The sequence below is a fragment of the Mya arenaria genome, chromosome 8 (genome assembly GCF_026914265.1).
Source record: "Mya arenaria isolate MELC-2E11 chromosome 8, ASM2691426v1".
NCBI lineage: Eukaryota > Metazoa > Mollusca > Bivalvia > Myida > Myidae > Mya > Mya arenaria.
The window spans coordinates 44,507,501-44,530,829 of record NC_069129.1 but is presented as its reverse complement, the minus strand read 5'-3'; the positions used below and the strand labels follow the sequence as shown (position 1 = coordinate 44,530,829).

General features: G+C 36.0%; 2 protein-coding genes across 2 annotated transcripts; both read right to left on the bottom strand.

Moving 5' to 3' along the window:
- Window positions 1-18,427: 18,427 nt before the first annotated feature.
- On the bottom strand, window positions 18,428-19,144 carry LOC128244234 (uncharacterized). The gene has a single exon (XM_052962249.1). It carries the CDS (start codon window positions 19,142-19,144, stop codon window positions 18,428-18,430), a length of 717 nt encoding a protein of 238 aa, XP_052818209.1.
- A 798-nt stretch (window positions 19,145-19,942) lies between these two features.
- Window positions 19,943-23,062, bottom strand: LOC128244233 (heavy metal-binding protein HIP-like). Its single transcript, XM_052962248.1, has 3 exons — window positions 22,729-23,062; window positions 21,399-21,779; window positions 19,943-20,028 (listed from the first exon to the last, which is right to left on the bottom strand). The coding sequence occupies exons 1-3, from the start codon at window positions 23,060-23,062 to the stop codon at window positions 19,943-19,945; spliced, it is 801 nt and encodes a 266-aa protein (XP_052818208.1).
- Between the last annotated feature and the right edge of the window lie 267 nt (window positions 23,063-23,329).

The following is a 23,329-nucleotide window of genomic DNA, read 5'->3' as shown; positions in this document are numbered from 1 at the left end:
GTGAATACATGCAGAAGGGTATCAAATGCGTCGCCGATGTTGATTTCCGTTCGGTCAAAAGGCACGGTTTGGTGTTGACCAAGGTTAAGTGCGCGTTGGGACAGGTACGTGGAGAACGCAACTGTTGTCGGAGTAACGCTGCGACGAATTCGTTCCGGGGTCCTCCCTGAACCAAATAAGAGATTGTTATTTGAGCAGCGTTCATTATAGACGTTTGGTACCGTAACCTCGAAATAAAACAACTTAATATATGGAAATCAATCTCGTAAAGTAATCAAAATAAAAAAAAATATCAGCTAACAAACCCGTTTTCATAGCTCCGCTTTCTTGTGATTCACCGGCTACACCGAGTTCATTCTCACCGTGATCTAGCCCGACTATGTCATCACTTTGTTGAGACAAGTTTATAGACTCATCATGTCCACAACACAATAACAACCTCTGCTCTAGCACTGAGTTTCTTTGTTTCAGAATTTCCAAATCGTCCTTTATTTTTGTCATTTCTTCGCGAAGCTCACTTGCCAACTCCTCTTTTATCTGCTTAAGGATATATTCGCTAAGTTCCACCCCGTCTGCAGTAGGAACAAGTCCTAATCCAACTATCATTAAGACAAAAAATGCATACGTCCCCATGTTAAGTATTATATGAAGTTTAAAGTTGACTGAACTATTATCCTGTGATGTATTACAGACAGATAAGATTTGACCCATTAAGCCGAAATGGTAAACTCAATTTAGGAGTGTTTATCAAGGAAACACATGCTGGAGAGAAACGTGTGCAAACTAGTTCGAAGACGTCTATAATGTAACGAATGTTACTGTTGTAAAACAATTGAAATAATAGCATTGTAAATCATTTAAATTATTTGATTGTTTGTGTATAATTATGATAACAGTGGTCATAGTCATCTCCCCTCGGTTAACATATAAGTTAGTCTGATGGAATGACCCCACTTCGTGGACGCTGAAAGAATCTGACAAAACTCATGAAAAGCAAAAGAAATAACTGCAGCTGCTAATGGATTCAAAGATTTAATGATGAATGACTTTAATATGTTGTGGAAAGATACAAGAAACCATCAAAGTGGACATATCTACGCGAAAGGACGGAAGACTCATACAGCTGCAGGCAAAAATAATCAAAATTGAACATAACAACAGATGTTAAAAGTCCAAAACATGTATTTATCTGTCTACAAAAAAGATTGAAGTACAAATTAAACACGAAACCCACATACATTTGATACATTTAAAGTAAATTTTAATAAAACCATTTGTTCTTTACACTCAACTAGACATTGACTGGATATAGTGTTTTATCCAGAATTTGAGTATTCAAGCATTCAATCTGTCTCATGATGTTCTGGACAGGAGGTGGTATAAGTTATTGACCACTCAATATATTTCAAATTCATTCTTTTGTCATCCGACCTATTTGCACGCAAAATAACACTGATTTCTAGTGTTTCACAGCCCCATCGCAAAATCGGGGAAGAAAGTTCCACTTGTGCACTCAACATTTATCAACGTCAGAAAACAATTTACGTTTCTTATAAGGCAATTTAAATTTGGTGGAAGGTAGCCACAATCTATTCTATTATGTGACCACATCCAATGTAGGAGTCCAAAGAATGCGGTCAAAAGAAAAAAAATGCAGTTCAAGTAGCAGCCATGTCCGGCATGTTTTATTTTTAAATCTGAAATCAGCTTCAAAACCGATAAACATAGAAAGTAGTCAATTATCTATTATTGTTATAGCATGCGTTTATTCACTATTATGTATTAAGAAAAGGAACAACAACATGTGCTACTAGGTATTCCCGTTCAAATTGGTGATATTTGCCCTATATATTTGCAGGTTCAGGTCAGTTTTTATATTCTGTTGTTGTTGTTTTTTTGCCGCTGGTCTGGCGCGATGGTCATTAGCGGCATTGAAGGTGTGTTCATGATGCTGATTCATCGTGGTCTCTACCGATATTACTGTAAAGCAACGAATCTGGTGTCGAATCCTGGAGTGGCACGTCGTTTGAACTTCGTGGGCGATTATTACACACTTCTAAGCCATGACCTTGCATACATTAACTCGTATAGCAGAACGATAAGAACTAGATGAGGCTATATCATGCACCAAGAATAAACCCTGGCCCCAATAACACGATAAGACTTAAGTCAAGTCTCAATCTCAGTCTCAACTCATTTTACCACATCAAAAGTTCCTGAAAAAATATGTCATCACACATTTTCAAGGCCTAGTTTAAGCCTTCTATAAGTGACCCCCCCCCCAATCTTTGTACAGTACACAACCTGTGTGTTGATCTTTATCTACTTGCCTAGTGCCGTCTTATCAGATTTCCGATCTGAGTATCCTGCTGTGCAGTTTTGGAGGTTTTATTATAAAAATGGACTCTAAATGGCCCTGAGCCAATAAACGAATACACAGGAAATTGGCCCCTACTGTGACTCCAGTGCAATTAGCAGAAGATGCACAGCAGGGGATTATCATGCCATTCCTTAAACTAGGCCTTTGAAACCACATTCTATCATTGAGCATATTAATTAAAAACTTTGGTCTAGGTTTCAAGGAGAAAATACTTTACAGTGAAAAATGTACTTGAGTACAATCCATTGACTTTCAGCACATGCTCATGTATATTTCTTCCTCTAGAATTAATTTTCTTTGAAACATTCTCCAAATCTTTTTATCAACACCTTCTATGAGAAAATGCGTTTTTTTTTTAAAATATAAAAAACATGCAAGATTTTAAATCATACTATGCTTTTATGTGGTAAAATAAGTTGAGATTGGGATTGAGATTTGATTTTCTTTTGTGATATTGGGGCCTGGTGTTTAATTTTGATAGCAAGGGTTGTGGAGCCATAACTACTACTTGAAGCAAAACATTGAACAGGAGTGGCATTGCTCGCCGCTTGTTATCTTTGTTGATAATAATACCGATATGAAGCATACTGAATCATAAGGAATAAACATAAATCGTCATCATTTTCATCATCATCTTCGATTAATGGTACAACTTTATATTATTCACAAGCTCAGATCTATGTTAAAATTAGTGTCTGTTTTTTCATTTTATTTCAATTTTGTTTCATTCATTTCACGGTAATATATACATAAAACACCTGGTAATGTTACAAGTGTGCTCTTCATGGTATATGTGACATTTGTTGTGCTGAATTAATGATAATAAGTTTCATGTATAAGAAATCCGGAGAACGTAGAAACTTTGTTGTTCCCATCTACTCGATGTGTATTTATATCAAACACCCGAGCCCAGACCTCCTCTCCTTTATTACATAAGGTGGTTGCTGCGTCCGTGCATTGGTCATAACCTTTCCGTTCACCTGGCACTTCCAACGACCCATGAGCTATAGTAACGCATACAGTGGCACACTTAATGTAGCGCAAGTTTGATAAGCCATATACTTCAAATAGGCCGAGCATTAATGGGAGGGAGGGAGGGAGGGAGGGAAGGAAGGAAGGAGGGAGGGAGGGAGGGAGGGAAGGAAGGAAGGAAGGAAGGAAGGAAGGAAGGAAGGAAGGAAGGAAGGAAGGAAGGAAGGGAGGGAGGGAGGGAGGAAGGAAGGAAGGAAGGAAGGAAGGAAGGAAGGAAGGAAGGAAGGAAGGAAGGAAGGAAGGAAGGAAGGAAGGAAGGAAGGAAGGAAGGAAGGAAGGAAGGAAGGAAGGAAGGAAGGAAGGAAGGAAGGAAGGAAGGAAGGAAGGAAGGAAGGAAGGAAGGAAGGAAGGAAGGAAGGAAGGAAGGAAGGAAGGAAGGAAGGAAGGAAGGAAGGGAGGGAGGGAGGGAGGGAGGGAGGGAGGGAGGGAGGGAGGGAGGGAGGGAGGGAGGGAGGGAGGGAGGGAGGGAGGGAGGGAGGGAGGAAGGAAGGAAGGAAGGAAGGAAGGAAGGAAGGAAGGAAGGAAGGGAATGATGGAATGGATCCGGATTTTAAAATTACATGGCACATGTGTTCGGTACATAAAGAGGAGGCTTCACGTGCAAGACCCATGCCCCTACCTCAAAGGTCAAAGTCACATTTACATGTTTATCATTTTTGAATGCTGCATATAGGCATACATAGCATAGGAAGCCATGACCGGGTTGTAACTTTGTCGTGCACGGAGAGATTTCAAAATAAATTGGCACATGTTCTTGGTACCTAAAGGCGACTTGTCGCGTATAAGACCCATGTCCCTGTCTCAATTTCAATGTCGCACTTACAGTTAAATCATTATAAAATGCTACAAGTATTCAAATATAGTAAATTGGTTGTGTCCGGGATATAACTATGTCATGCACGGAGGGATTTAAAAATCACATGGCAAATGCGTTTAGTACAAAAAGACGACGTATCGCAACATTACTGATAGTTGTACGTCAACATGCATGTGTGCCTACGACAAAACGTACATATACCGTATCGCATCACGAAGTTTGCGTGACTAATGGCCCATCCTCTTCCTACATCTGTCGTGTGCGAGACTTACGCCCCTACCTATTCCTGCACCTGTCGTGTGCGAAAGATACGTCCCTACCTATTCCTGCACGTGTCGTGTGTGAACCTTACGTCCCTACCTACTCCTGCATCTGTCGTGTGCGAGATTTACGTCTCTACCTTTTCCTGCACGTGTCGTGTGCGACACTTACGTTCCTACCTATTCCTGCACGTGTCGTGTGCGAAACTTACGTCCCTACCTATTCCTGTATCTGTCGTGTGCGAGACTTACGTCCCTACCTTTTCCTGCACGTGTCGTGTGCGAGACTTACGGCCCTACCTATTCCTGCATCTGTCGTTGCGAGACTTACGTCCCTACCTTTTCCTGCACGTGTCGTGTGTGAGACTTACGTCCCTTCCTTTTCCTGCATCTGTCGTGTGCGAGACATACGTCCCTACCTATACCTGCATCTGTCGTGTGTGAGACTTACGTCCCTACCTATACCTGCATCTGTCGTGTGCGAGACCTACGGCCCTACCTTTTCCTGCATCTGTAGTGTGCGAGACTTACGTCCCTACCTATTCCTGCATCTGTCGTGTGCGAGACTTACGGCCCTACCTATTCCTGCATCTGTCGTGTGCGAGACTTACGTCCCTACCTTTTCCTGCATCTGTCGTGTGGGAGACTTACGGCCCTACCTTTTCCAGCAGTTATTCACGAGCTGTAAAGGTGAAGTAAAGGTGAACATGTCTGATCGAATAATTCACTGCAAATTATATTTCAAAGAGTATATTCTATAGTTATTATACTATATACAGGTACTGATACCCTAATTATGTCTTCAAATAACCACTAGCCAGTGGCTTCATCAATCTTTGAGAAGTCAAAAGTTGAAATGTTCTAATTACCATTTCTTTATCCAATTTACTTGTACGTCTTTTTAAATATCAAAAGTTGAACCTTTCAAGAGTGTGTCTGATACAGCAATTAAACACAAGCATTAGATGTGGAAATTATCTTCCTTTGGCTTTATTCTGTAGTGTATAGTTACTCAATTAACACGTTAATTTCCTTACATCCAGTCAAAGGTTGAATTCTTCCGACGGCCATCTCTTTTATCAATTATTATAATTATCTGTCAAAGGCTTTATTTTGTAGTATATACTCGTAGTTACTTAAAAGACTAACACTCAAATAACACGTGAACTTTCTTACAGTCATTGACCAGTCAAAGATTGAATTATTCCGACGAAAATCTCTTTCTACAAGTATTCTTATACATAAAATGCCAAAATTGATAATTATCCGCGGAACTATTTCTTTGACAAGATAATTGCGATCCATCAAACGAATATTTTCATGCTAGAGCTGAACTAAATCCATATAGGTTCAGACATCATACTGACGTTGAAAAAATAGCGTATCTAATGAATAACAAAATACGGCAGTTAGCATGAATGGCATTTTTACTTATTTCATTATGAGCTGTATTTTTAATTGATTATGATTGTATGCATAGAGCACATATTTATCTGAAAAAGTCAGACTATTACGCTCTTAAAGCTGCACTCTCACAGATATAACTTTTTGACATCTTTTTTTATTTTTTGTCTCGGAACAAGCCAATTTTTGCGAATCCATTGAAACCAGTAATAGAAGACTGCTGACAAAAAAAATAGATGGCAGTTTTTTATATTTAATTTCAAAAATTGATGTTTTATCCATTTTTCTTAAACCGTTTGTAACCGTTTAAACCATAAAACATTAATTTTCGAACGGAAATAAAAATCTGCGATATAATCTTTTGTCAGCAATCTTTTATCATTGGTTTGCAGATATTTACGCAAATATTTTCTCTTTCCTTGACAAAAAATATTAGAAAGTTGTTAAAATGGTATATCTGTGAGAGTGCAGCTTTTAAGATACTAGTAATAATTAATATATTGTTTACTATTTTTATCATCTACATAGAAAGAAACTCCGACTTGTATAATTATCTTTGTTCCGATGCTGTAGAAATACTGATATTATGGTGACTTTTAGGCCCGATGGGCAGGGTGTTATTATCCATTATATTTGTATTGTGAATATCATTAATGTTATGCCACTATAATAAACAACTGGTGGACTGTCACTGAGAAGAAGTAAGATTTGCTTTTTGGTCATAAGTTCATGTCAACACTCTTTGTCTGCACAACAACTCTAGAACGGTTTGACAAAGTGTCATAAAACCTTAATGGTAGTTGCCCTTGATAACTTCATGACCCATTAATGTATTATGTTAATGCAGGGGGGTCCAACTTATATTGTGTTTTCCGAATTTTAAGTGCGAGAAATGTGTGATGCGGAATAAGATGACGGTGTTCGAAGACATTTTGGTGTTTTTGGAGGATATTTTCCCTGGAAAGTAAGTTTTATCACTTTTCTCGCAATATAAATACGCCTACCCGTAGGCCACACGTGTAAGCTTCTATCAGTTTTTTAACCTATGTTTCTAGAGGCATTCACAAAAAGGTTATTGAATGTATAAGCTGAACGATTGCTTATTTACCCGTATGGCGGGTAGAAAATGTGCCTAGTGGCGGGGTGAAAATGCACCAAGTGGCGGGGTGAAAATGAGCCTAGTAGCTAGGTGAAATGCGCCTGGTGGGCAGGTGAAAATGTGCCTAGTAGCGGCGTGATTTGCAGAAACATTGCGCATATCCCCCCTCCCCCCCGCCCCGGTCTTTTATTAAAACTTCCTATTAGGGAGGGTTGGTATCTCAACATAATTGATATATTTGATCATATATGACAGCACAATCTGTTCCTTTAGACATTTGACAATGCTACAGAACCTGACACAGTTGGACACCTGAAACAATATTCAGTCAAACATCTATATACAAGTGGACGCATAAAAAGCAACCTTCAGCAAATTTGATCAAAACCAAAGCAATGAATGTGCGTCAGTAATCATCATTTATATCAAATATGGATATGCATGATGTTGTACAAGGGATCTGAGAGAAAGTTCAACATTTATAAGCAATACATTACAAAAATGCAGGTAAAGTTTTCAGCGATTTCGCATATACTTGGACGAATCACCATGAACTTACTACTGAAGAGGCGGGCTCATACCACAGCAAAGCATTCTTACATGTACAGTTTGCTTTAACCGACCAATGAAAACGTAACGCTCACGAGATGGTTGCAAACATGTCGTCTTAGTTTATTTTCAAACAGTAGTATCCTTACATAGAAGACACCGCCCACTCGCCACTAGACACCGCCCACTCGTCACTAGACACCGCCCGCTAGACACGACACACTCACCCACTAGACACCGCCCACTCGCCAATAGACATCACCCACTCGCCCATTAGACACCACCCACTAGGGCTGCACCATCCGTGATGACCAGAAGGCTTTTTAAGCCAATGCTATTAATGCATATGTACAAATTTCTACGCAGTATAAAACAAAACACAAAACGAATTTAATAATAGTTCGTCAAGACTACTGTTTCTGAAACTTCATTTTATCAAAATGACTTATGTTTTTTAATATTCCTGCACATTAACAGTTAACATTACAGTGCTTCCAACAGTGCTATCATCAAATAACTACAATAAAAGGTTCAAATTTATAAAGGTTTGATATAAAAACACAAACAATGGAGAACACAGTTAATTTCGACAATTCGTTTCAGGACTATGTAAGGATTATAGTCACTGCGGAAGGTGTTGCCGGAATCGTCGGATTTATGCTAAATGCTGGTCTTCTAATGATTGTATTACGTCTTAAAGAGCGTAATGCACTTCTTACAATGACAATGAGTTTGTCTCTGTCTGATATGCTTACCGGACTGTTTCACACATTTGTACTGATAAATCCGCAAATTAATTTCCAGGATTTTGGGACAACTTCTTTGGTACAAAGTATTGGAACTGGCTTGGAATTGGATATTTCCAATGTATCAAATGTTAATAACAGTTCGAGCTTGATAGGCACAGAGCAGGGATCACTGTGGTTTTTGGGAGATTTTGACATCGGTGATCTCTTTAATTCACCAAACAATGGGATGGTTTATGATGATTTTTCTAATTTTCCTGATGTACAGCCTAGTTTGGATGGACTTGAGGGTGTCACGAGCGACATATTTCCAAACAATTTGAGTACAGCATTACAAGAGCTGAAAAGAGACCTCTTCGGACAAACAACCGGAAATATGACATCGGTCAATGTCAGTTTGTCTCACCAGCAGTTAGCGATTGTGATCGTTCATTTCCTGTACATTATTCCGTATTTATCTTGCATTCTTAACATGCTCGGACTATCTCTTTGCCTTCTTATCATTATAACTAAACCTCTTACATATCGCATGATTCTTGCAAAACTAAGAGTACGAATATACATCTGCATTGTATGGTGTTTGGCTCTGATAAGCAGTATGGCTCCTTGTATGTACGTCATGCTTATAGGCAAAGCGTTTTCTGAAATATTTTCTGTGAGCCGTTTATTGATGGCTGTTACGACGGTTGTAAATCTGATAAACCTTTCGGCATTGGTAATAGTCTACTCTATTATATTGTTTGCAATTAATTGTAGCAGGAATTCCCGTCTGTCATCACATAAACGCCGCATTAGCATTAAGAGTGTGCTAACTGCTATTGCTATTGTGGCCATTTATTCCATTTGCTACCTGCCAACTATATGGACACATATATTCAAAGACACTTTAAACAACAATGTTTACTACACCCTCTGGATTCGTATATTACCATTGCTTGCAGCTTCAAATACGATCATAGATTCGCTGGTGTACGTTCTACGGTTACAAGCTGTTTTAGAAAGGGTCGTGTCAGTTTTAGTATGTATAATGAATGTTTTCAAAAGGAAACAGTCCAATGTTAAAACTCGCCGGGACGAACATCAGAATAGCAAACGAACACAAGAACTGGAAATGGAGCGAAGAGGCAAGAATGTAACCAAATGTAACGGCAATAACAGTGAGAAATTTTAGACTAGAACTACATGTAGAACGTAAAGGTCCCTTTGTGACCAAAACAACAACATTACCAGTGAGAAAATTTAGACCAGAACTACATGTAGAACGAAAAGGTCCCTTTGTAACCAAAATAACAACATTAACAGTGAGAAATTTTAGACTAGAACTACATGTAGAACGAAAAGGTCCCTTTGTTACCAAAATGACAACAATAACAGTGAGAAATTTTAGACTAGAACTACATGTAGAACGAAAAGGTCCCTTTGTTACCAAAATGACAACAATAACAGTGAGAAATTTTAGACTAGAACTACATGTATAACGAAAAGGTCCCTTTGTAACCAAAATGACAACAATAACAGTGAGAAACTTTAGACTAGAACTACATGTAGAACGAAAAGGTCCCTTTGTAACCAAAATGACAACATTAACAGTGAGAAATTTTAGACTAGAACTACATGTAGAACGAAAAGGTCCCTTTGTAACCAAAATAACACCATAAACAGTGAGAAATTTTAGACCAGAACTGCATGTAGAACGAAAAGGTCCCTTTGTTACCAAAATGACAACATTAACAGTGAGAAATTATAGACTAGAACTACATGTAGAACGAAAATAATGCCCTTTTGTAACCAAAATAACAACAATTACAGTGAGAAATTTTAGACTAAAATAACATGTAGAACGTAAAGGTTCTAATGTAACCAACTTAACATATCGATTTACAAACATTTTTTTTCTTTTTATTTGATTCGCGTGAAAGATACATACATGGTTCATGCTGTGATGATGGGACAGCTGTATTGATGTCCTGTGACCCGTAAGATAAGTTATTTAATTTCCCTTTTGTCCAGTATAGAGATTTTGCTTATGAATTGACACCGGTCTATTGTATTTCTTTTAAAATATTTACATTAACACTTCATTCCTTAACAATGGTTGTTGTTTATCAATTTCACATTATATCTGTATAAAGTGCAATGACATTTTCCATCGAAATCGCGTGCGTTTGTTCGATACTTCTGTCCTGTCATTGGGCGCAACAATACTAATGGGCGGGGCATATTTACTACGGAACTATTTTATTTAATGAAATCGTAGTAAAATTATTGGCAACATGCAAAACTGTAATCTGCAGTAAAGCAGTGAAGACAAAATAAGCAACAATAATTTGATTGATTTAAATATAAATGATTTCATGATGGATGGACCAGTTAAAGAAATATTGAATTACAATGATGACGACTTATTTCGGAGTTTGAAATTGACATTTGTTAAAAATAAATCATCTGACAAAACATGACATCGAGGAATTGAAACAATAACATAACATATTGCAGTGCACCCAGCAACGTCCAGAAGAAAGAGTTCAGTTCAACAGTAAGTCTTTTCGCGTCCTCTGGCTCTCCTTCCGCGAAAGTTCACGTTACCCACCCACCGCCACTGTCGTTTCCACAGAGACGTTTCATTCTGTTTACTTCCAAAGAAATGATAATGCAATTGCTGATTTGTCCAACACCGTATTCCAACATGATTCATACACCAACTGATTCTTCAAAATAACGCTCAACAAGTAAAATGACTGGAATTTCTCTCCAATTTGAAAACTCGTGACTTAACAAACGCTAGTATCGGGGATTATCGCGAGATATAATGAGAACTTTGTAGGTGGCGATATTTTTGTTGTTTTCTTGTTATTGTTATTTTTTTCATAACTGAAGTTGTATTTTTCTAGTTGTAATAAAGTTATAATACGTATTTATAATATACTTGACCTTGAAAATATAGAAAATAAACATATAAATAAGGAACTATTTATCTGTGCATTCATTGTTGTATAAAATAAGGTTACGATAGCTGTTCTAATTTACCCACCGTTGAGAACAACGAGAGAAGGAAAAAAGAGAAAATGCTCTTGAATAATCAATTTATTTTAGCAGAAATGTAGACTTAAATAAATGTAAATATAAGTATTAAAATTCGACATGTTGCATTTTATTGAGGTATGGTATGCAATGAGTTCAAAATGCTGGTAGAGTCCTTCGGACTCCACCCATTTTGAACAGCTTATGTATTGCTTAAACTTTATATTGAATTATCGATATGCTGTATATGCATAAGGTAATAAACAATCTGTTTTGTTCTGTTCTTTTGTACTTCTTACATTCTCCTGAATTCCCCAGAACAGGTTTCTCTTTTTTTCAGACCACTGTATTCTTGCTTATTGTTGAGATTACATCATGTGAATTTTATTTTAAATATCCTAACTTCTCATTTTTGATAATAAACACCATTAAACTTGTTATAATAACTTTCAATTTATTTCCTCATATATGCTCTTGTTTGTATTATCCCCCTCGACCCCTATCCAGGTACCTAAAATTTGGTATGCTAATAAACTGCATCTGCTTCCCTTTAGCCATGTTTCAACAACATTCGCGAAGGCGTAGCATCAACATTAGTCTTGTCTTTATTAATAAAAGTACCGATATGAAACCTGCTGAAGAATGGTGAATTTCTTTCATGCTTTGCGATGAAATATAGACTTTTATTAGTGAAATAACAACAGTGCTGAACATATCACTTTGATATTTTCGCGGCAAAATAGAGTGAAAATATCACATTTTAGAGCTTCTTTTAAAATCCATTGTAGACAATGTAGTTACTTCCCGTTGATCAAAACAAAACACTTCACTTCGCTTTGAACCAGAAAATGTTGGCAAAACATATTTAGAATGAGTTTTAATGAAGATATTTTTGAAAATTAACAACCTAGGCCACACGAAATTAATGTTTTGTTCCTCGTATTTGTGTCAAAAAGAATTGGAACAAGCGAGTTAACAAACATAAAAATACATTTTTTTCAGTTTTCATAAAACCCAAAGCGAGCGAAGAGCGATTTTTTTTCTTATGACCAATACAAATTAGAAATTTCTTTCAATAAAATTGCCCTTAAACAACCCATTTGAATGCAACCTAGAACTGAACTTCTAATGGACATTGGGAAAATGTCCGAATACATACTTATTATACATCCGTTTTTAGTACACACAATATATGGATAAACCACATTCTAATATAATTAAAACATATTTTTAGTTTGACGTAAAAAGTACGTTGCTTTTAAGAAAAAGTTTGAAATGACTTATATAAATCTACCTGAATCCCCTTAACATCATTTGCAACTGTATTTAAACATTACTTGGATCGATTTTGGATGTTTAAAAAATGATGTTTTACACTGGCATATTCAAACATCAGACTCCATATGCATTTGAATTTCTTGACTTAATTTCGTTTTGATTATCGCAGTAAATTCAAGTACAATAATTTGTTCCGAGTACTTTGATGGTCAGTGCGATGTTTTTATAATCTTATTATGCTGTAAAAGAAGTTGAAATTAAGGTAAAAAACTTAGGTAAGGCTTACCTATTTTTTGGTCTACCCGGCCCAGTGTTGATATCGCCAAAAGATATTTGTTTGAAAACTGTTGTTTTGTCAGAATTTGGTCAACAATGACTTTGATACATCAATTTGGACCAAACAATGAACCATGTTCCTGTTAAGTGAACCTGTTTGCTTTAGTGTAGACGTCATGAGGTAAAATTCTGGTCACTTGTATTATGACTTGAATCGAATAATACTTATTGAGTAATTAATTGTTCGTTATTCCGTTTTCCATCCAAAATGAATCACTAATAACTAGTCCACCTAAATTTCCGTCAACATGTCTTTTGATGATTTTCTTACTATGGCAGACTCGAGACGTCGTTAAAGGCATACAGTTTAGTCGCCAATAACGAATGACATCCGGAACAATTACTGAAATTTTCATGCAAATGAATAATGTTTAATATGTCATTACATATTTCTTACTGTTATTAGTACATGTAATAAATAAACACAGATTTATCAGAAAAACCTTTCTTCTGAATAACTTTCAGCTTCTTTTTAGGCCATCGCTGATTCCCCAATAGCGGATCAGTATCTCCAGTAAAGAATCACGTGACATTTGAATGCAGGGACTTTCTCAAAACAGACAATATTGACAGAAAACAGCTGATTTTTATTAAAATGAACTTACATATTCAAACTTGCAAAAAGACATGATAATGAGATGTATTTTAATGTCTTTAATAAAAGCTAGCCTATATCCTTATGTATTGCTAATAAAATGAGACATGTGCTTGTGATTATAACTAATTGTTCATGCTATAAAATGCTTATAGTTCTTTCAGAAGTTCCATAATCTTGCCCTCAGTGACACTATCCAAACATTTCTTAAGTTTATTAAAACACACATCAATATCAATATCTAAAAAAGAGTATTGGCAAGGTAAAACAATACCACCTCCTTCCTGGTCTTTAGATGGCCATGGTGGAAAACTAGGTACTGGGTCTCCAGTGACTTCAGCAATTATCTTGCCACCATTATCCATGACATCCCCGGCGAAAAAGGTTCATGAAGTTCAGGAATTATTCATGAAACAGTTCATGAAAAGTTCATGAAGGACAAATGGCCGATTTATTCATGAAGTTCATGAACTAAAGGTTCATGAAGTTCATGAACTAGTTCATGAAAAGTTCATGAAGGACAAATGGCCGATTTATTCATGAAGTTCATGAACTAAAAGTCATTCAACTAAAGTTCTTGAACCAAATTTCAAGAACTTCATGAACTAAAAGTAACTGAACTGAGTTTTCATCATAAGTGGTCATTTTTCTTTCATGAACTTTTTGCAGCAAATTAATATTATGAATTTCATGAATATTCATCAACAAAATTTCACTATGATCACAACAATTTACTCAATAATTGGAAACTATGAATGTTATGCAATAAACATGTAGAAATGTGATGATCACAACTGTAATAGACTATTAGTGGATTGTAAGCAAATTAAACTTGACCATCACATAAATATTCTAATAAATGTACTTTCAATAGTTATGCAATTGAACACACATTAATTTATAATACTAATTCATTGTTTTTCATAATGGTTTAAGAAGTTATAATGAAACAAGACCAATCATTATACAATATGACAGTTCCATGGTTTCGTCAAGAAGTCATCCAATTATAACGCTTTCACTTTTTATGACACATAACACTGTTGTGAGTATATATATACACCTAAGACCTTGCCAAATGATGTAATCATTGTAGATGATGATGGTTCTTCTTTAGGGTAGAATGTCTGTAAGCTTCAAATTTATTTAATCACTGCGACTTGCCAAAATTTTTCTGACAGGATCTAGTTTGTGTAAAGCAGTCCCGCACTATACAGGAGCAATTTTTCACTTCTTCTTTAGTTAAGATAGTGTAACTCATATTTTTTAACAGTTTCCAAAATTACATCTGTATCAATGTTGGTTCCCACAGCAACTAACATGGAGTTGGTAGATGATTTGATTCTATACTGCAGTGCAGTTATATGTATCGCCCATTTCCTCCTTTTCTTTCTCAACCGGCAGTTGTCTTCCTCTATTTTAAGTCTGTTTTCCCTGAAAAATATATGACATTGAATTTAGCTTTTGATGATAAGAAGCAAGTTTAAAATACATAATTAAAGTCTTCTTTCTTTAAATAAGGCCAATTTTAAATTATTTTAACTCTAGAAGATTATAGAATTGATGAGATTTTAAGCTGCTCACATTTAAGTTTCACTATGCAGTTGAAACAAAATTAGCTAGTATTAATTGTAGGTAGCGGACGATTCACATTTAAGCCTCAAAGTGATACCAATTGCGATCTACTGTCAAGTTATTGAGTCATATGACAGTTAAGGGGCATTATGCTCTCGTAATTGAATTGCTATGTTTGAGAGAAAAGGGTCCTCCCGGGAAAAACAATAAATGTATGACTTTGTATTAACACTCACTTCTGTGAAATATGTATTTGGTTCCATTGAAATCCACTATGACGTGTTCATGACAAGAAAAACTTCATAACTTTTAAAATTATCTTAGCTTAAACCCTTACCAGTTACTCTAGTCAGTAGTGTCATGAACACGTGGGCATCTGCAGAAATTGTACAGGACATGTTGGTGGGTTGGGGCTCTGTATGGTGGCAACATGATCAGGGGTCAGGCGTACTGGTAACAGGAAAAGTTGACATCCTCACTTTCGCCACATCTATAGCTGAGTAACTGCATAATTGGTTGTGTTTTACTCGTCTCCATTGAGTCTGAAATGGACAATTTACTTTAGTGAATATCATAAACAATTATATGTAAGACATGTTTTCTTCACCCAATCACCCAAGAACGTTAAATGAATGCAGTCACATATCACAATTCTAAACGGTCACATATTTTCGCGACTTCTTTAAATTGTCTCTTTTCCGATCAAATGAAAGTATTACACAAGTAAACACATTTCAAAGTGATGAAGCGAAATGACAATAAGTTCTAATGCTTTTTTTGTAAGAAAAACATATAATTTATAATTAGAAAAATCAAATTGCCGATATTGACATGCTCTTTCCAGAAATTACAATTTACAGTCAATTGATATTGTCATTGAATAACGTTGTACATTTAGTAAGAAGTCAGAACCAATTTAGTTCAACAATAATTTACAAGTGATAGGTAAAAACTCACCAGTTTGCCATCCTGGTCATTTTAATGACCTACACAATGAAAGCTTCGTCCATTATCGTCTGCAGAACTGTACTTTCGGTTCAATTCAAAATGGCGGCTTATTGTTGTCATTCAGCTGTTTGCATTTTTTTTTCAGTGTTAAAGACAACTAATGGATTTTGAATTACTCTGGAGGATAGAAATCATAGCTATTAATTATCTTACCATATATCAGCCAATGTGTTACATTTTCACTCTGTCTAATAGTAGAGATTAAAAACTACTGTTTGGAACATTGCCGTCACCGCAAACCAAGACTCAAGAAATTTGTTTAAACAAAACGTAAGTCAATTTTGAAGTTTAAAAATCATATAAACAACTATGAATGCCTATCAATTATATATGTACAGCATGGTCACTAAAACAGAAGTTGTATGGGAAAACTATTTCTTAAAAATCTTAACCAATAAATATTTCAGAACCAGTTGTTTCGGTTTATGAGAAAATCTTCTTTTGTTTTTCAACACTTTGTTAAGAATATTCCTTCAGCCACAAATCACAGAACATCTGTATACGAAGTTGATGAACAAGAAAGGTAAAAACATACCACATCCCCCTCTCAATCCCTGGTGTAACCCGGTCCTGGGGGGGGGGGGGGGGCGTTGTTACAATTGTCTGACTGGTACTTTAACAACTAGAAAAGATATTTTTAAATGCAAACTTGAATCTTACGTTGCAGTTCTGCTAAATTTAATGAAATGTTCAATGAAACTTGACAAACAAACTTTCAAAGTTCATGAACTAATTCAAAAGTTCATCAACTTCAAATGTGGTTCATGAACTTTCAGTTAACTGGTCAAAAGTTCATGAACTAATAAATTATCACAATAATAGTTCATGAACTTCCATACTTGGTTCATGAACTTCACAAAAATTATTTCAAAGTTCATGAACTTATTTTGAAGTTCATGAACTTATTTGGAAGTTCATGAACTTTTGGAATAGTTCATGAATTTTTGGAATAGTTGAACTTCATGAACCTTTTTTGCAGGGGATCACAAAATACCTCACTGAGACATTTAGGCACATGTCCAATAGGTAACCCGGCTACATCACTTAAAACTAATTGTCTTTTTTCATCAGTGAACTGATCATGAATATGTTCCGGGAATGTTTCCAAAGGCGGTAGCCAGACAAGACAAGCATTTGCATCATGGGTATTTGTGTACTCCCTAGCAATAGTTAGTTGTGTTGGTGGATTTGTTTTGGGAGGACGAATTTGAAACACATGAAAGCCTTTGATAACAAGAGTTTTTCAGTAATTTTTTTGTGGGGTTTGAAGGCAGTTTCCCATCAGGTGAATGGTCACATCTGCTACTTGTAGGTCTGTCAGTAGAGGACCCATCATTTTCAGAAGACTGAAAATATAATATATTATATTTAAGCAACTAAGAATACAGTTCTTGTATTAATGATACAATATTGTATTAATAAGGCATAAAAATACTAAAGCTACCAGGAAATTTTTTATAAAACTAAACAAATATTATTAATTAAATGCACATTATTATTATTATTATTATTATTATTATTATTATTATTATTATAATTGCAGTATTTTACAACATATACTTATATGCTTTACTTTTTTAATTAGTTACTCTTTAATCACTCTTGATATAAAATTGAATGGAACTTTGTGATTGGTTAGTGAGATAAAGTTCAACTGAAAAAAAAACTAATATTCATCTAATCTACCTCAATATAATGATATTCAGCACTTAGTGTCAGTTTTTATAGCATCTATGACATAGGAATGGGTCATTTTCATTAATTTCATAATTGAGACAATCTGTATGCATCCATTTCTGGCAAAGGTCACATTCTACCCACACTCTACCCAAACCCAGTTCCTCATCCTCCTTATACGTCATGTGACAAGCTTCACAACACACGTTCTTATTATCATGGCTTTGGACGTCTTTCTGGAGTTTTTCACAGGCAGACATATACCCACACTCTACCCAAACCCAGTTCCTCATCCTCCTTATACGTCATGTGACAAGCTTCACAACACACGTTCTTATTATCATGGCTTTGGACGTCTTTCTGGAGTTTTTCACAGGCAGACATAGGCACTTTCCCCTTTGCTGACAGTGACCTTGAACCTTTCTTTCTGCTAGGACATTGCTGTTTACTCTTTTGCTTTATGTATTTCTCTTTTCCTTTTTTTTCTTTCTCATCAACTACCTTGACTTATCTTCTGATGTTAAATTATCAGGAAGGATATTTGTTTATTTTTTTCTAACAGGCTTTGGGGGCTCTACAACCTTCGGCAACTTCAAGCTTTCCAACAGTATTGGTGATACAATGGAACAGCTTGAACTAGGACGTGGCTGTTATTGGTCCTTCCGAAATATGGCTGCTTCAGCAAGAAGTTCAAGACCACTATATGGCTGAGAGTCTGCAGCTGGAAATGCTTTCTTGTGAAGTTTCTTGTATACATCAAAGCAAGGTGATACTCCTTCCAAGTCATATCCTTCCTTCAGACATGTGTCATACCTTTCCTTAGCAGGAGTTGAGAGACTCTTTTCAAGCATTTCTAGTGCACCTCTGGCCTTTGACTGTTCTTCAGTCACAGATGCTTGTTGTTCTGAGGTACTCTCAGGTGTTGCTGCAGACGCACTGTCACTGAAAGTCAATGACGGCTTTAACATATCACTGGTGATCACAGTGCTATCTACAGGGTAGATGCCTGATGCCTTAAATGCATTAATTACAGTTAAAGGTTTGTAAAACTGTAAGTATGCTTCTGTAAGTTTCTGTGCAAAATTTTCCTTTCCAATTGATTTGCCTGGATTTTCTCGGGTGTATTTTCTGCACACACCATGCCATTTTGTTTTCATTGGCCCAAAAACACCCTTATCTAAGGGCTGCATCAAGTGGGTAGCATTTGGCACAATCCTATATAACTCGATGCCTTTTGCCTTTGCACTTAGAAATATGTCTGGGTCAATGTGACTACTCACACTGTCAAAAAGTAAGACGATAGGCCGCTCTGGTCCGGAGAACTTGTCAAAGTGATCGATGAATTTTCCAAATGCTATGTTATTCATCCATCCCTTCTGGGTGTAAGCAATATCAGCTCCCTCCAATGCACCACTCAGTGGGTTGTACCCCTTTGGTTTAGGCTCTGGGTAGACAGTTTAATTTAAAGTGTTTTTGTTATTTTTTCACATAGATGCACTAATAAAACTTCATTGATTACTGTTCATAAAACCTTTGCACTAAAGAACGAGCGAATAATACACTACAAAAACTATAAAACTCATGATCATCTTTACCACACGTAGGTTTCTTGGACAGAGGAAATACATGGATAAAGTTATCACTCGTTATTGGTAAAATGAAAAGATACGACCTTTATCTCAGTTTCACTGTTAAATTTCATGAAAGAAAAATCCACTGAATGTAGGAGCTTAGTCATTCCCAACAATTATATGTCAGGGACGTACCTAGAGACATTTAGCATATACTCTCAACCAGTTTGTAGGAGGGTCCGGGAGCATCCTCCCCCTTGAATTTTTTTATGACGGTGCAATTTCGCGTATATTTCATGACATTTTGTGCTTTAAAAGAAGGTAATATTTGACAGAAAACACATGTAAAATTCAAACAAAGATGAAACATTTTGGCCTTTTTTCAACCATTACTTCTTGTTCTGAACTGTAACAATTGCTTTACATGTTACTATTTGCCTTACCCGGGTAAGGGTTGGGGTTTTACATCAAATTTCGCAATTAAAACGTTTATTTTTTTCAGTTATTTTTTCAGTATTACGCGCTCGAGTATTTGCGTAACGCTAGGTACGCCGCTGTATGTGCAGCCGTTATGTCGACTCTTACCTATAAGCTCTATCCCTTATTCCATGACGTGATTACTGCTTTTGTGCCCTGCTCATATCCTCCCCCGCCATCGTGAATTTTGTCTGCCCAATGATCTATAGATATATTTAAAACGGGGTAGAGAAAAAAATGGGGTCTTTCACAATTTTACATACACATTTCTCATGTAAGACATTCTAGTAATACAATATGGTATACGTAATTTGAGCAGAAGTTCAGTTTTTATGTATTTCAGACTTAAAAAGTGTGTAATGTTACAAAAGCTATTAAAGAAGGTGAATTGGTGTCTTACATTTGTTCAACTTCATATTTTTAAAATAATTGAAGCAAAAATGTATATGCTTTTTTTTTCTATTTGCACTAAAATAAAAAGAAAGTGTTTTTTTAAGCATACAATCTAGAGAGTCTGCAATTAATACGTTTCCTACTTTGCGCAATGGTAAACTTTTGAAGTATAAGATATTTTAAAACCGCAATATTAATAAGAACTGTGATCTTAAAGTTCGTTCACATTTTGATGTTGGAGTGTCTGGTAGTAGATTCTATACTTTCCCAAAATTATGTATTGTTTTTTGGTTTTATAACATATTTTTGATCGCGTAAAAGTATACTCGACTATTGATAAACCAGCCTCTTTTTAATATTTTAATATAACATACTTGCACCCTAGTTATTGAACGTTATCCATGACAACATGATACAAACTAGTTACTTCACCAAATATCCTTGTGATATAAATTGAACACTCGCGTTAGTTTAGTTTAAACTTATTTAATTTTACAACGATTGTGAAACAAGCTATATCAACTTATATTAATCACTTTCGTTGGCACGATGTTGCGCGAGAGAGTGGTCTTGTGCTGTGGGGGAAACCGGAGTACCCAGAGAAAACACACTTTTCCGGCTTGGTGACCGCTACTCAAACTCACATGCGCCCAGGCCGGGAATCGTACCCAGGTGGCCTTGGTGAGAAGCGAGTGCGCTAACCACTGCGCTAACAGGACACTCGCGTTAAAAGAAGTTGTAGGGTAAGGGTTGTAAGTTCAGTAATTATTACTAATTATAGTTACAGGATGACTTTAGTACATCATTGAAAATGGAATAACACTGAAATACGATGAGTATTAATTGCATCAAAAGAATCACAAAATAATCATGCAATGAAGCGATACTACATCATAATCATAATTTACATTGGCATCGCTTTCATCATCATTAACGATATCATTTTCATTATCTTTATCTTACTTTAAATGGCTGTACTGTTTGTAGACAAACTAAAAACGCATTGAAGATATATTATTGTAAGAATGGTGAAGTGAACATTTGACATTTAAATAACAAGATTTCCACGTCATCCGCTACCTTCATATCTGTTTCGCTGTTTGGAATTATGTTTCATGAATAAGAAATCCAGTAAAAGTAGTTGCTCTGTTATTTCCATCTATTTTATGTGTATGTGTACCATAGACCCGCACCCAGACTCTCTGTCCTCTATTACAATTAGTGATAATTGCGTTTGAGCCCTGATCATCTCCACCCCCACTGAGCACTTCCACTGCTCCATGAGCCAGACTAACGCACAGACTTGACCCATCCTTAACAGTCTCTACTACAGCAACATTAAGGTAAACGCACAGAACCGTAGACTGAAAGTAGTAAACCCCATTTACGGGGCACGTGAACACGTGCAGGAGGGTATCAAATGCTGCGCCAATGTTGATCTCGGTTCTGTCGAAAGGTACGATTTGATGCTCGCCTAGGTTCTGTGCATGTTGGGACAAATATGCCGAAAATGCAACTGCAGACGCAGCAACGCGCCGATTGATTCCTCTCGTGATCCTTTCTGAAGCAAAAAGATACAATAATAAATGGTTATAATTTAGACAAGAGTTAGTGTAAACGCTTAATTATGTTGCTATTGCCAACTTTAGGCTTATAAGGGTATCGATGGCCTCAAATACTTTATGAGCTCAGTGCAGTCCTGGCGGAAACTTAGGCTAGTTATATTCAAACGTTTAGTTCATGTCTTGTTCAAAATTTTTGAGTATTTTTATTTTTTTATGTTTGGGCTTTCCCCGAAATTTAGTTATTTTGCCTCCTCAGAAAAGAAGATTTATCTTTAAAGTTTTTTAATAATAATTACTTGTGATAATAATACTGTCCGTCATCGGCAGGTTCAATGAACGATCTCCACTTTCCCGCAGTAATTAATTTTCAAAAAGGAGTTCATAAAACAAGTAAAAATCCGTTATCGTTTAAATGAATAACTCGGTAAAATGTCATTTTCAATGATGCTCACCATCATAAATTATTAATGTAATAATGAATGTTAGATATCGATTTTCTGTATCTATGTAGTTTCATAGTTATATAGGTATGAGTGCATGTATTCGTTACACATGGCTCGATGACCCCTTACCCCTTTGCAAAGACACGCTGACCCTTTTATCATAAGAACGAATGTTGTTTAAAAATGCAGCAGCACTATTTGCTTATTCTTATTTCAATTTAGCTTTGGATGATTAACGATAAACTACAATAAAACAATCATGCAATAAAAGTCATTTGATTATATAAAAAGCATCACCTTAAAGATCAAGCATTTTTCAACGCATATAAATAGGAAGTAAAAGGACTAGTTAATTGATTTATTCGCTGGTGCAATTAAACTATTTTTCTTCTTTATCGCTCTTTTGAAGTTTTCGAGACACCGCATTTCTCAAAAATTGGCAATGTTTTTGAAAGCAAATTCCTTATAAGGTTTCAACAATATGAAATAAAAAAAAACGAACCCATTCCGACTGCTTCTACTTCGATGGCTGTTGGTTCACTTTCTTTACTGTTTTCATGATCATTGTGGTCTTTGTCCGTTGTGTTTTCTTCTTGTTGAACCGATGTTATAGAGTCCTCTTTTCCACAGCACAATAACAGTTTCAGTTCTAGCACTGAGTTTCTCTCTTTCAGACTTTCTATGTCCCTCTTCATTTTTGTCATTTCTTCCTGAAGCTCATATCTTAACTCATCTTTAATCTGTCTAAGAACATCTCCGGTTATTTCCGCACCATTTATGGTAAGGATATGGTGTAAAACACCTAGCAATAACACGAGAAAGACACGAGTCCACATTTTTAGTGGACAGTTATGCAGAAAATGCGAATTCAGCGATGATTAGTAAATATAGTTGACTATTTGAATGGAATGTCTTATGAAAAGATAAGAGTTGACCCATTAAGCTGTAATTGAATTGCAATTCTACAGGAATGTTACAAATTATACCTATCTTCAAATGGCACACAATTAAACTTCAAATCTACAGGCAGGAGTATGTATTTTAACAATTGAATGACGAAATATTTTGAACTCAATCATTTATTTAAGTCTGATAAAAAATCG